This window comes from Poromitra crassiceps (assembly GCF_964638095.1).
Source record: "Poromitra crassiceps genome assembly, chromosome: 12".
Lineage (NCBI taxonomy): Eukaryota > Metazoa > Chordata > Actinopteri > Beryciformes > Melamphaidae > Poromitra > Poromitra crassiceps.
In genome coordinates, this window is record NC_139632.1 from 36,803,130 (window position 1) to 36,816,371 (window position 13,242).

The window sequence follows — 13,242 nt, forward strand, 5'->3', positions numbered from 1 at the left end:
ATCAATTATTAGTTATGTCTCTCCCTCTTACTGTGCCTGCAATACAGGATTATTTCAATCTTCAAAGAAAGTAATTGTTTTTGCATTAGAAATGAAAAACTGCAAATTGCACTTGTGTAGAGAACAGATGAAGAAGAAGATGATGAGGATGTAGAGAATGGTACCAATATGAGTCTGCCTTCTCTATGTGCTATAGGTGACTCTATACAGCTATAACTGGTCTGTGGACCTTGGGGCATGTTTGAATCGTGAGCTGGTCCAGCTGGTGAAGTGGCAGAACGCGAGGTCCCACGTCGTGTACTGTCTGCTGAACCAGAAGATGGGTCTCTTTCATCACTACTGCTTCTCCGACGCACCCGTCCACGAAATAGACTCCAAACAGGTAAAAACACAAGGAAGGGATGAAGCCGTGCGTACTGACAGTGAACGCAGCAAGCCAAGTCGTTCTGGCCTCACAAATTGGTCATTTTTGTCATGTGTCATGTCTATTTCAGCCACATTTCGCAGGTGAACCCTGCCTTCAAACTATGGCTGCATTGGCTACTGGTGGAAAACATGCAATAGTTAAAAACATCACACCCGCCCCCATATTTTACTATTGTAAAAACAAACCCTTGGAGAAAGTGTGGGAGCACAGCACTACACTCTACACTCCTGGTTAAAATGGCATCAGTGTTGGTGACATTGTTGGCTCTCAGGAAGCCATTTCTTAACGTTATGCTTGAATGAATGAAAGGATGGAGATTGGCTCATTGATTGCGGTATTGAATGAGTAGGATGACTTGCAGGTAGACCTGCAGTCCAAATCATTTCTGCTGCATCACACGTTTTTTTTTTTTTTTTAAGTTCTGGTTCTTTTTCCTGGAAAAAAAGAGTAAGAAAAGGGCCCACAATGCCCACATTGAACGCTGATTGGTTCCAATTTTAAACCTCAGCAGCACTGTTGGAAATACATGAATACTTTATCCAAAGCGATGCCATGGGGCATTCGCTCCCTCAGTTTGTTAGGAGCTGCTGTTACACACACACACACACACACACACACACACACACACACACACACACACTTCACCATTGCTATTGAAAGTAAGTCCTAATGCCTTACTATACTGCATGCTTCAAGCTGTCAATCACAGTCTTCATATGGTGGGAATTTGGGACAGTTGAGGAGAATGTCCTGCTAGTTGAGGTGGAATCAGCCTGTCAGGGGAGCATCTGGCTTGACAGTGTTGCATCCTGGGGCAGCTCTGATGCAGCTGTCGTATCCTGGGGAGGAATTAGGCTGACTTCCACAGTAAGCAGGTTCAGTACCTGTTCTCCTGCTAGCCTGTTTGGCGCTTGCTTAGAGCACACTTTTCATTCGTATCTCAGACTCAGACCTTGTTTGCACGTGCTATTAAAATGGCATGTGTATCTTGATAATGAACAATGCGATCACGTCCTTGCGTTTACACGCGGTATTTATGTGTTGTTGGTACTCCGACGAACGGACCTGTTTTTATTTTGCAGCGTCAAATGACAGCAGTTTAAATATAGCTAGCAACTAGCAAGCATGAAAAATATAACGCTACACTATAGCAAGACTGTCTGAACGACCAAACAACTGGCTACCAAAATATATTTCCCTGCTACATGTCATGATGAGATTAGATTGACAGGTAGGACGATTACAGCCTCTGACTGACCGGGGCTCAAAACTACGGTATAACAACTTTTAATTCATTGGTCATTGTGCCTGCCTACATATAAATTAGCGACCTTTTCCCCAAAATACTCGTGGTTCTGTTGCTGTTGGTATGTGGTAGCCTATCTGATGCCTGCAGTGCGCTATAGGAGCAGAAATTGACGTGCATCAAAGAAGGCACGTCAATTAACGCTTTCTGTGCGCTTAAAGGCTTAAATGGATGGAAGTTGGAAACCATCATTAATGTTATTGGTCAACTTACACCTGTGTTTGTTTACCAAGCTTTGAGACAAAATGGCTGCTGTGAAAAGGGTCTATTGCACTGCAGTATGTGCTCTGTACATTTACACCTTGCATTAACATGTTTTTCCATAATCAGAATGATACAGATCAGATTTTAGTAGCAGGTGTAAATGGTGTCTGCCAAATGCTGCTGTGTGTAAATGCTGGGAGGCAGAGGTTATCACTACATTACTGCTCCAGTTATAATGCACCTGTTATCTACAGCTCCATCAGTGCTTTGCTCTGCTGGATGCACGGTTGTTTTCTGTTTTAAGTGTCTCAGCGGAACTGCAGAACCTGCCCTATTAAATCTGCTGCAGCCACAGATCAATATGAGAGTGATGGTCTTGCTGCCGCAAACAAAAATAAGATTTCTTTCAGGTTTCAGATTTTTCTAGAAACACAATGGTCATTTGTTTCTACTGAGCATTCCACTGAGCATCCCCCCTGCCTGTTACCCCCCTCTGTCCTGCTTTATGCACATCCTAGAAAACACACACTATGTCCTGCTTTATGCACATCCTAGAAAACACACACTATGTCCTGCTTTATGCACATCCTAGAAAACACACACTATGTCCTGCTGTATGCACATCCTAGAAAACACACACTATGTCCTGCTGTATGCACATCCTAGAAAACACACACTATGTCCTGCTGTATGCACATCCTAGAAAACACACACTATGTCCTGCTGTATGCACATCCTAGAAAACACACACTATGTCCTGCTGTATGCACATCCTAGAAAACACACACTATGTCCTGCTGTATGCACATCCTAGAAAACACACACTATGTCCTGCTTTATGCACATCCTAGAAAACACACACTATGTCCTGCTTTATGCACATCCTAGAAAACACACACTATGTCCTGCTGTATGCACATCCTAGAAAACACACACTCTGTCCTGCTTTATGCACATCCTAGAAAACACACACTATGTCCTGCTGTATGCACATCCTAGAAAACACACACTATGTCCTGCTTTATGCACATCCTAGAAAACACACACTCTGTCCTGATTTATGCACATCCTAGAAAACACACACTATGTCCTGATTTATGCACATCCTAGAAAACACACACTCTGTCCTGATTTATGCACATCCTAGAAAACACACACTCTGTCCTGATTTATGCACATCCTAGAAAACACACACTATGTCCTGCTTTATGCACATCCTAGAAAACACACACTCTGTCCTGATTTATGCACATCCTAGAAAACACACACTATGTCCTGATTTATGCACATCCTAGAAAACACACACTATGTCCTGCTTTATGCACATCCTAGAAAACACACACTATGTCCTGCTTTATGCACATCCTAGAAAACACACACTCTGTCCTGCTTTATGCACATCCTAGAAAACACACACTATGTCCTGCTGTATGCACATCCTAGAAAACACACACTCTGTCCTGATTTATGCACATCCTAGAAAACACACACTATGTCCTGATTTATGCACATCCTAGAAAACACACACTCTGTCCTGATTTATGCACATCCTAGAAAACACACACTATGTCCTGCTTTATGCACATCCTAGAAAACACACACTCTGTCCTGATTTATGCACATCCTAGAAAACACACACTATGTCCTGATTTATGCACATCCTAGAAAACACACACTATGTCCTGCTGTATGCACATCCTAGAAAACACACACTATGTCCTGCTTTATGCACATCCTAGAAAACACACACTATGTCCTGCTTTATGCACATCCTAGAAAACACACACTCTGTCCTGATTTATGCACATCCTAGAAAACACACACCAGTGTGAGATCAACGGCCTTGTTTTATAACATGAAGCACTGATGGAGCTGAATCCATTCACCTCTTGTCAGTTTGCATTTAGCCTCCTGTTTTATTTATGATGAGGTGTGGAATTGGGAAGATTGGACAGCGAGGGTTTCATATTATTTACTTATTCAAGTGTGCTGCTGTTGCACTCACGAATCAAAGTGCTGGACTCAGACTGACTGATTTTTATGAAATAGTGTTTGTTTATTTTGCTTGTAACTCTGAACTGATTCATTGGTAATAATACAAAACGTGATTCACAAATATAATCAAAATATCATTGTGATATCACCCCGAGCTCAAAACATCTTGAAGATCGTAAATGAAGGTCGCTGAAATGAGACTTTAAGACAAGCTTTTGAGCTCATGGCATAACGTAACGTAATTAACCCTTGACACACAAATTGTACTAAAACAGACCAAAAATAATGTAGCTTATAGTCCAGGAGTTCCCAAACTTTTCAATGCCAAGGCCCCCCAAATAGCATTAGCCTTTGGCCGCAGCCCCTCTATGGCAAGAAGAAAGAAACCCATTGACAATACTATTGAAAATGTAATTTCTGACATTTCTTGTCCTGGAGTTTCCCATTCATTTCTCCATAGACATTTTTGAAAAATGCTTATATAACGAGTTTTAAGGCTGGGACCAAGCCAACCCGTGACCTACTGAATCGTGAGTGAATTATTCAATGACAATTCAATGTTTTCCATTATAAACATTGTTCCAGACTATTACCACACGAAATGACGCTTTGACTGGCAGGCAATTAGACAGATGGGCATCCAAATATGATTTTTATGTGGAAGGAAAGGATTCAATTATATTTGTTAATACTACACTAAATCTAATAATTATAACATTTTATAAAAAAATATATATTATATTCTTTATTTATTATACTGTAGTATTAACAAATATAACTGAATCATTTCCTTCCCCATAAAGATATTTTTTTAACATTTCCATTAATTTACTGAGGCCCCCCTAGTGCCCCCTGGCGGCCCCCGGCCCCCACTTTGAAAACTTTTAGCTACGATATGATTGACTAGTGTAAAACTAGTAGGAAGTTTCGGGGGCGGCCTAACGTCAAACACAGAAGTGGATGCGTGCATGGAGCCTATTACAAAACACGCTGAAAGAAACGGAAAGAGGCCAACTTTAGCTTTCCCTCCGATGGCCCCACTCTTAATCACTCCAGCACTAATGAAGGCAGACAGAAGGCAGAGTCAGAGCAGCAGAAAATTTGCCCGAACAGAGCATCATCTGTCATGGTCCTGATGAGAGCGTCATCTGTCACGGTCCTGCTGAGAGCACCAGTGCACAGTTTGACCTTCCAGCCCGGAGGCACCAAGCAAGCAGCCAGCTCTGCCCTGCCACACTGGCCGGGGCATCTGGGCCAGAAGCTGCTCTGCTGCTGAACAAACGTGCTCCAAAGATAGCCATCAACAGCCACAAGGGCAGATGAACGGCGGCTCTGGGCATTTATTACTGTACAATGCTCCACCGCAGAATCTCAATCAGCGCTTTCTGCTGAGCTTCCTGACATTTTTCCTACTTGGATGTTCCTTCAGTGGCCTGATTATATCCTCAGAGCTTTTCTTGCTTTAATCTCTTATCTCTCTGCCTCTTACTTGATTTAAGTTTAGTTTCATTTGGTTGACTTTTGCTCTTAAACAAATATGTGCTGCAAGAGACCCTGGTGTGACTTGTCTCTCTCTGTCTCTGCCTCAGAGTCAGAATTACCAGCGAGACAAGTATGCCTGCATCGCCAAAGCATTCATAAATATTATTAATTCATATAAAAGTAAAAGCAAGTTTTTATACATGCTAACAATATTTACAGATGTACTTGAAAGGGGGGGGGAACAAAATGAGTGAAAAAAAGACAATGTTTTTCCAGCCAGTCAGAATTCATCATGTTCCTCTTAGGAATTGCAACATAAACATGCAAACAGCTGCCCTGGTCGCTGCACTAGCGCCTCCTCTGGTCGTTCGGGGGCGCCTGTTCGGGGCGGAAGGGAACTGGTGAGAATAGTGTGATCCTCCCATATGCTACGTCCTGCCAGTGAAGCTCCCCGCTGTCAGGTGAAAAGAAGCGGCTGGCAACTGCACATGTATCGGAGGAAGCATGTGTGTGTCTACGGCTCTCCCCAGATCAGCAGAGGGGGTGGGGCAGCGACCGGTGTAGTAGTTTCTGTAACTCTCTCTCTCTCTCTCTCTCTCTCTCTCTCTCTCTCTCTCTCTCTTCAAATCTTCCATCTATATACTGTATGTACAGTGTATGGGGCGGGGGAATCATACATATACATTATGTAAATGTAAATATGACTTTCCATTTCTACTGTTTCAGGTGAGATTTTGTGATCAACATTGTTGCTTCAATTATTCTTTATTCTTTATTGTGGATCCCCATTAGTCTACACCAAAGGTGAGACTACTCTTCCTGGGGTCCAAACACGAATTACAGTATTCCAGTATTGCCCACAAGAGTAACTGGGGGCATTTTTCATTCTTTCATCTCTCTCTCTCCCTCTCCTCTCTCTCTCTCCCCTCCCTTCTCTCTCCCTTTTCTCTGCCTTTCCATATCTCTCAATTCAATTTAGATTGAATGTCAGAGGAAAAGTGTTGCCAAAGCATCGAAATACAATTGAAAATAATAATAATAATAATAATAATAATAATAATAATACAAGTATCTAATCGGTACAAAACAATAAACATTTAACATTCAAAAAGGAATACAGGGAACAAGTGCTGAATGCAGGATGGATTTAGAAGGTACAAACCAGTAAAACACTTGTATATAATCTCTCTCTCTTTCTCTCTCGCTGTCTGTTCTTATGTCTCTCTTTCAGGACCCCAACCCCTTCCTCTGCCACTCCATGGAGCCAGACGCTTTGCTGCGGAGCTCGGTGCCTCCGTTGCCCAGCAAAGAGCAGGGGCGGCTGGGCGTCTCTGTCCGCAGCCTGGCCCCTCTCCACTTCCCCTCCGAGCTGCTCCCCTTCGACGAGGCGCTGCGGGACGTGGCCGCCCTCAGAGCCCTGGACGGGGCCCCTGACGGAGGGGACGTGGTGGCGCGGCACGGGGCCCAGCTGCTGGAGGTCAAAGCTGCAGAGCGGAGAGGTCTGAACATGAGAGTAATCATGATGATAACGAATAAGTGCTTTACTAGAAGTGCATTTTGATGCATTGCAAGCAAATTATAAGTTTCCCGTAGACACTTAAGATACACTTTTCATCACTAAATGTTTCATAACCAACTAGTAGATCTAGTTTGAAGTCACAACAGACGTTCTCCCACAGAGAGAAGGAGGGTGGTGAATTTGCTGGAATTAGGAAAGGTGGGACAAAAAATGCAACTGATTATTTACTGTACCATAATGCTCGATGAAGAATACGTCAAGAATTTTAAGCTGTTTTTGATATCACAAGAAGAAAACCCTGTTTTTAGTCAAAGAAATATCACAAACCCTGATTTTCAATATTCATTTATGCCAGTTTACAGCCAAAAACTGGCTCTCCCTGTTTCAGTGCTATTTATACTAGGCTTGGTATGGTTTACAATTCTAGTGGTTTGTAGCGATGCACTGACACCACCGCTGATGTGAAATAGCGGGTCAGTGCCAGGTTAAAATGGGTTACTGGTCTGGTACCTGAGAATTTCTCCATGCAGTTCTGACATCTGATACCAAGATGCAGTACTGACATCTGATACCAAGAGTCACTTGTAACAAGCCAGAAGTCCGGGCAAAGTGACTTGATTTTCTACTTTCTTTGCATATAAGGTTGCTATGTCTCTCTCTAATGGAGTCAAATGGATTATATCTCAAGTCATTTTTGTCTAATGACCCCTCTCCACTCCCCCACCCCGCCCACTCTGCTGACAGAAATGGAGAAGCAGATGAAGATTGAGAACCTGTTTGTGACTTGGCAGCAGAGGTCAGCGCAGTCCAACATGCCCATCTCAGTAAGTAGCCATCATTAGTCCTGAGACCAACACATGCACACACACACACACACACAGACACACAGACACTAGACTGCGTTTACATGGACTTGAGTATCCCGGTTACTGTCGGGGTTTTGGAGTATCCCGTTTTTGTGTTTGCGCATGTAAACATCATATCCCGGTTTCAGAAACCTGGATAAGCCCTTATCCCGGTTTTGAGAAAGCCGGTTATGCTAGCTGGAGTACTCCGAAAGAACCCGGGATACTGCTGCATGTATACACCTTATCCTGCTTTCTGACCGCAGCAGACTACCTGCGCAGGCACGGCTTCAGCCAAGTCTCACTTCTGGAGCGATGAGGAAAATGGCGTTTTGCCGAGTTTTGTCTTTCGGTGTTGAAAGAATTAAATGCTTGCTTGGCAGCTTAGATAGGAGAAAGCATCGAAATGCTGCCCTATTACAGACTACAGGACGAAGGTGTTGTGACTAAAATTAAAGCAAAAGCCGCTGTTTCAAAGTAGGGAATATTCAGACTAATGAACAAAGGTTGCTGTCTGCCACAGTGACATTTCAAGATGTGTTAAGTGCTGCCATTAACTTCATGGAGCGGATACTCTGCAGCACTCAGACAGCCAGTGCAGATACTGCATGTCTAAGTGCTGCACACCAGATCTGGATGGAGATATGTTTAGATTTAGATTTTTAGATGTTTTTACGTGACCAGACAAATAGGGTTTATTGGGGTTAATTGAATCTGCTTATCAAAACTGAATCCCTTATCAAAGCTTTTTACATAATTTGTGGGTGGGATTTTTTTTTTTTTTTTTTACAAACACAACACTCATTAACTTTTATCTCTGATAAATGCTTATTCAGCACACTTGTGCATCTGCTTAGTCGACAGGACCGTGCCACAAATATAGCATTTTGACATATTAACATTGAATTTTGAGAAGTATGCCAGGTGTTTTTGAACACTTCAATAAGAGGATTAAAGAGGAAAGAATCTGGCTATTTTGCTAACTTGGAACCTGTTCCAAAAAGTAACTGTAACGCACCCAAACCATACAAGCAAATGTCTTAACATTCTTTATGGTGCACTATAGCAGGGTCTCTCAACTGGTGGGTCGGCACCCAAACATGGGTCACGGGGCCGTTTTCAGTGGGTGGTGGATGCCCGTGGCGAATTTCTTTTACATTCAAGATAAGTCTGCCTTTTTATTTCATTGGGTTTTTAGCCCTAGTTCCAATTTTGTTGTTTATTTCATGTTTTTAATAATGCATGAAGGCATTGTTTATTGCTGCACTATTTTTTTTTGTGAAATAAATTTGAGTTGTATTTTTTTTTTTTTTTCGAAATTTGGGTCGCAACTTAACTCATTGAGTGCCAGCCACTTTTGGAGAACGGATGCTCCCAGTGCCAGAGTTTTCAGAGCGTTTTCAGTGATTTCTCGAGGCCCACAGAATATTGTGTGATATTACTATGTAAACACCGAACACGCACAAGAACGAGCTGGCTCTATTGTATCATCAGCAAAAAAAAGTTTATTGATACCATTTTCCGTTCTTTAGTTATGAGCCGGAGAAGATAGGTTGTTTTCAGCGTTTTCAGGCTTTTCAAATTATTAGCTGAGATAATCCGCCTTTTGTGAAATGCAGCATTTCAAGCACATTCACTGAGTCTGAAGATAATATTTTCTGATGTAGTGACGTAGTTGTTGTGTGATGCCCTGCGTGCACCACCCCCCTCCCCCCCTCCCCCCGTAAACTCCTCCCCACACTGCACACAGCCTCACGCAACCATTATATTTTCGGAGTGCTGCGTTTGTGTGCTGCTGTCGGCTCTCAGCGCCACAGCAGGGAAGAGCCAACCCGGATTGCTGAATGGTTTGGCGTCAGGGGCTGCTTTCCTGGCTGCTAATCGGGTGGAGAAACTATACAGACAGACAGACAGACAGGGACAGAGGGGCTCAGTTGTGAGCGCGGATTGACTCCTGTTCGGAGCCAATGTCAGCTCCCGCGACAGAGCAAATGGCTCTGGGAGCATGCATCGGTTTGTCTTTGATCCACGGCTTTTAGGCTGTTTCTCGGACCTGTCTCTAATCTGGACTGCACCGAGCAAGCACTGTCGCCACCTAATGAGTCCGTAAAATAGGTTATACACCTCCAATAGCTACTATAGTTGTACAGGAGCTGCGGAAGGCTTTGATCGACGTCCCACCGTCAAAAAACGCATTGGACGTCGAAGGACGTCCGTGGCACTCTACGTCACTATTTAATTGGACGTCGAAGGACGTCCATGGCATTCAATGAGTTAATGACCAAGGAAAAATGTGGGTCCTGAGGGTAGACCAGTTGAGAACCACTGCACTATAGCCAGGTTAGCTTACAACTGATAAACGCTCCTGAATGCTAGTGCTAACAAGCCATTTTAGGGAAGATGAAGGAAAAATTTAGAAACGGTTCTCCCCAAGTGTCTAGTGAAGAAATGGAACCATCTAGCACGCACAAATGTCAGATAATCCCTTTAGAACTTTTCAAAGCTATCCGAGTGCCATGCCCTGTGCTCGTTTCCCTTTGCCAGGGGTCTCTGTGTGTTTAGTGCATTTCATGCCAACGCACATGATGACAGAGAAGAAGAAGACAAACTGCCATCAGCCCTATTTCACATCAGCTTGACTCAAATCAGGCCATTCATGTGGGAGAAAAGATGGAGGTCTTATATCACAGCACTGTTCTGGCCCCTCCCACTCCCCTCCAGGCCCACTCTCTGCCTAATCAGCTGTTGGCTGGAAGGGTGCCTCTTGTGCTGAAGTGCATTGTGGTGGTCCTCTTGTGCTGAAGTGCATTGTGGTGGTCCTCTTGTGCTGAAGTGCATTGTGGTGGTCCTCTTGTGCTGAAGTGCATTGTGGTCCATCAGGGTGCCTCTTGTGCTGAAGTGCATTGTGGTGGTCCATCACAAGCACATTAGACGCTAGAGATCAACTATTCTTACAATATCATCTTCAGGCACACATCAGAAAATGGCATTCAGTTTAATATCATGTCATTAACTATAGTTGTTCCATAACGTTTTCAACCCCCTGCATTTTTCCCACACTGTGTTTAATATATCATTTGCTGATTATAATAATTATCATGCACTCACAGTGAGCTTATAATGCGCTTTAGGAGCACCACTTCAACTGATGTGTTGTTGTGAGATGTGTCACTGAATCTCATTGGTTGAGGGATGAGCACTGAGCAGGTTATCTTTATATGTATCGTACTGTGCAAACTGGTCTTAGGCATATGTGAAAGAAAAGTGAAGATGCTTTCAAAAATAATGAAATTAAAAGTTTCTATATATCAAAAACCTTACTATAAAGAAGAAAAAATGAATAAACTTCCAAGACATTATTTAGATAAAGACTTTTGCACACTACTGTATATGCACACTTACATCAGTGTCCCAGATAATAGCTGGATTAAGAGTTTATTTGGGTTATTGTGTGTCATCGACAACAACATCCTTCATTATCCAAAGAATAATGGGATGTATTCAAACACACTCATTAATCATAATTAGTCAAAGCCAACCTTGCAGATTTGAACAAGTCATGTAAAATATTCTGTACTACCGTTCTGGGCAGTGAGTGTGCAAAGTTAATCCGTTCTTCCTTGGCCCATGCCCACCCTTCTACAAAGTTTTGTGCAAATCATTACTTTTTGAGATATCCTGCCGCCAAACAAACAAACAAACAGACAGACAGACAAACAGACAGACAAAAGGGGGTGAAAGCATCATAACCTCCGGGGCAACTCGTGTTGGCGCAGGTAATCACGGATGTTGTTGATGCCTCCCTCCACAGCTGGCAGACTTAGACATCCTGAAGCAGTCGTCCAGGCTAGTCCACTACTGCGCCACTCCGCTTCTCTTCGACCCCATTTTACGCAAGCAGATCCAGGAGGAACAGATCATCCAGCCTCCAGTGAAGGTAAGCTTCTCCCCTCTGACCCAAAGGAAGAGTGCAGGGAGATTAAAATGGCTTCCCAAAATGTTCTTGAAACTTTGGTATGTGAAGTTACTGATTATGTCGTCTTGCTGAACCGTCACGATTTAAAGATTTAAAGATTTAAAGTTTGGATCTTTTGACGTGGGGTTGTATGAGGTACCTGCCGACAGTCAGTGTACTACATGCAGTAGAATGCAGCTGGTGTAGTGTCAGTTTGGAGAAGTGGAATCCACACAATACTCGGAGCACAAAAGTATTTTGTGTGTGAGAGCGCATACAGTATGTATACATGTATAGCTGGTGATCTGTGCGTGTGTTAGAGACGGCATGGCTCCAGTGACTCCACAGCGTCGGGCAGGGACCGGAGCTACAGCGTGGACTCGGTCGACACGCTGCCCAGCCGGCTGAAGGAGGAGGCCTGGCTCCTGGACATCTCCGCCACCTTCCTCCAGCAGTACGTCCAGTACCTCCAGAGCATGGGCTTCATCCTGGTCCAGGTCCGCCCACAGTCCCCGGCTCGCAGGTCAGTCTGCCCCCACCATACCTATGGTCACGTTTGTATTTCAATGCATACATTTTCGATATATCATCCCATAGTTATTCTTAGCGAGGCTAAACATACCAATAACTGTCCCATCTATACGATGACTCCTTTCATGACATGCTACAAAACACTGCAGAGCAAGGCGATGTCATCTCAAAGACAGTGTCATTCATTTCCATTGACATTGAAATTAGAACCACCAATAGAACCACCAAGGTTCATGCTATTATAGAGAGGCAAAGTGACCGCCTACTTCCTGCTTCAGCAGCACTGTACCAGAGATTTTCATCCGCCATTTATTTTCCCATACACATTTCGTAAAATGCTTATAAAAATTGTTTTACTGCTTAAAACCAAACGGTACAGATATATTTAGAAACAGGAGAGATCGCATAACATTTCACTGGGACCAAACGTTTAAAAAAAATGCGGGTTTAAAGAAAATATTTGTTTGATGATGTTGTTTTTTGGTTTTGGTCCGAGTGAAATGTTCTATGGTCTCTCTCTCCCGATTATAGCGTTAGCTGAACCGTTTGGCTCGACCAAGTAAAACTATTTTATAAGCATTTTACGAAATGTCTATGGGAAAATAAATGGCGGAGGAAAATCTCTGGTACAGTGCTGAAGCAGGAAGTGACGTTCCACCTTGGCTCTCTATTGCTTGTTCGGGAGTCGGATCCGGATCCGCTCCACAATTTAACCCATTGATACCTGATGCAGCATTTGTGTGCGTATCTGTGCGTATCAGATACGCACACAAATGAGGGATATACACACAAATGCTGCATCAGGTATCAATGGGTTAATAGGTGCTTGCTAGGCCCATGCCATACCCTTCCATGAAGTTTCATGAACATGGTGATGGTCTGTTAAGCAGGATGTGTTTTGTGCGAACCTGCCCATTCTTTGTATGAAATGTCCACCCGTATCACTCCGTCTCTGTCTTTTCCGCCTCTCTGACATCC

General features: G+C 43.4%; 1 protein-coding gene across 1 annotated transcript in view; it reads left to right on the forward strand.

Moving 5' to 3' along the window:
* szt2 (SZT2 subunit of KICSTOR complex) overlaps positions 1–13,242 on the forward strand; it is a gene marked incomplete at its 5' end in the record, with an annotated part of 122,785 nt that overhangs the window by 82,583 nt on the left and 26,960 nt on the right. Inside the window, 5 exons of the mRNA XM_083647712.1 lie at positions 197–382; positions 6,646–6,913; positions 7,678–7,757; positions 11,590–11,715; positions 12,054–12,256. Of these exons, the coding sequence (XP_083503838.1) occupies positions 197–382; positions 6,646–6,913; positions 7,678–7,757; positions 11,590–11,715; positions 12,054–12,256 (863 nt within the window). The remainder of the gene's footprint in view (positions 1–196; positions 383–6,645; positions 6,914–7,677; positions 7,758–11,589; positions 11,716–12,053; positions 12,257–13,242) is intronic.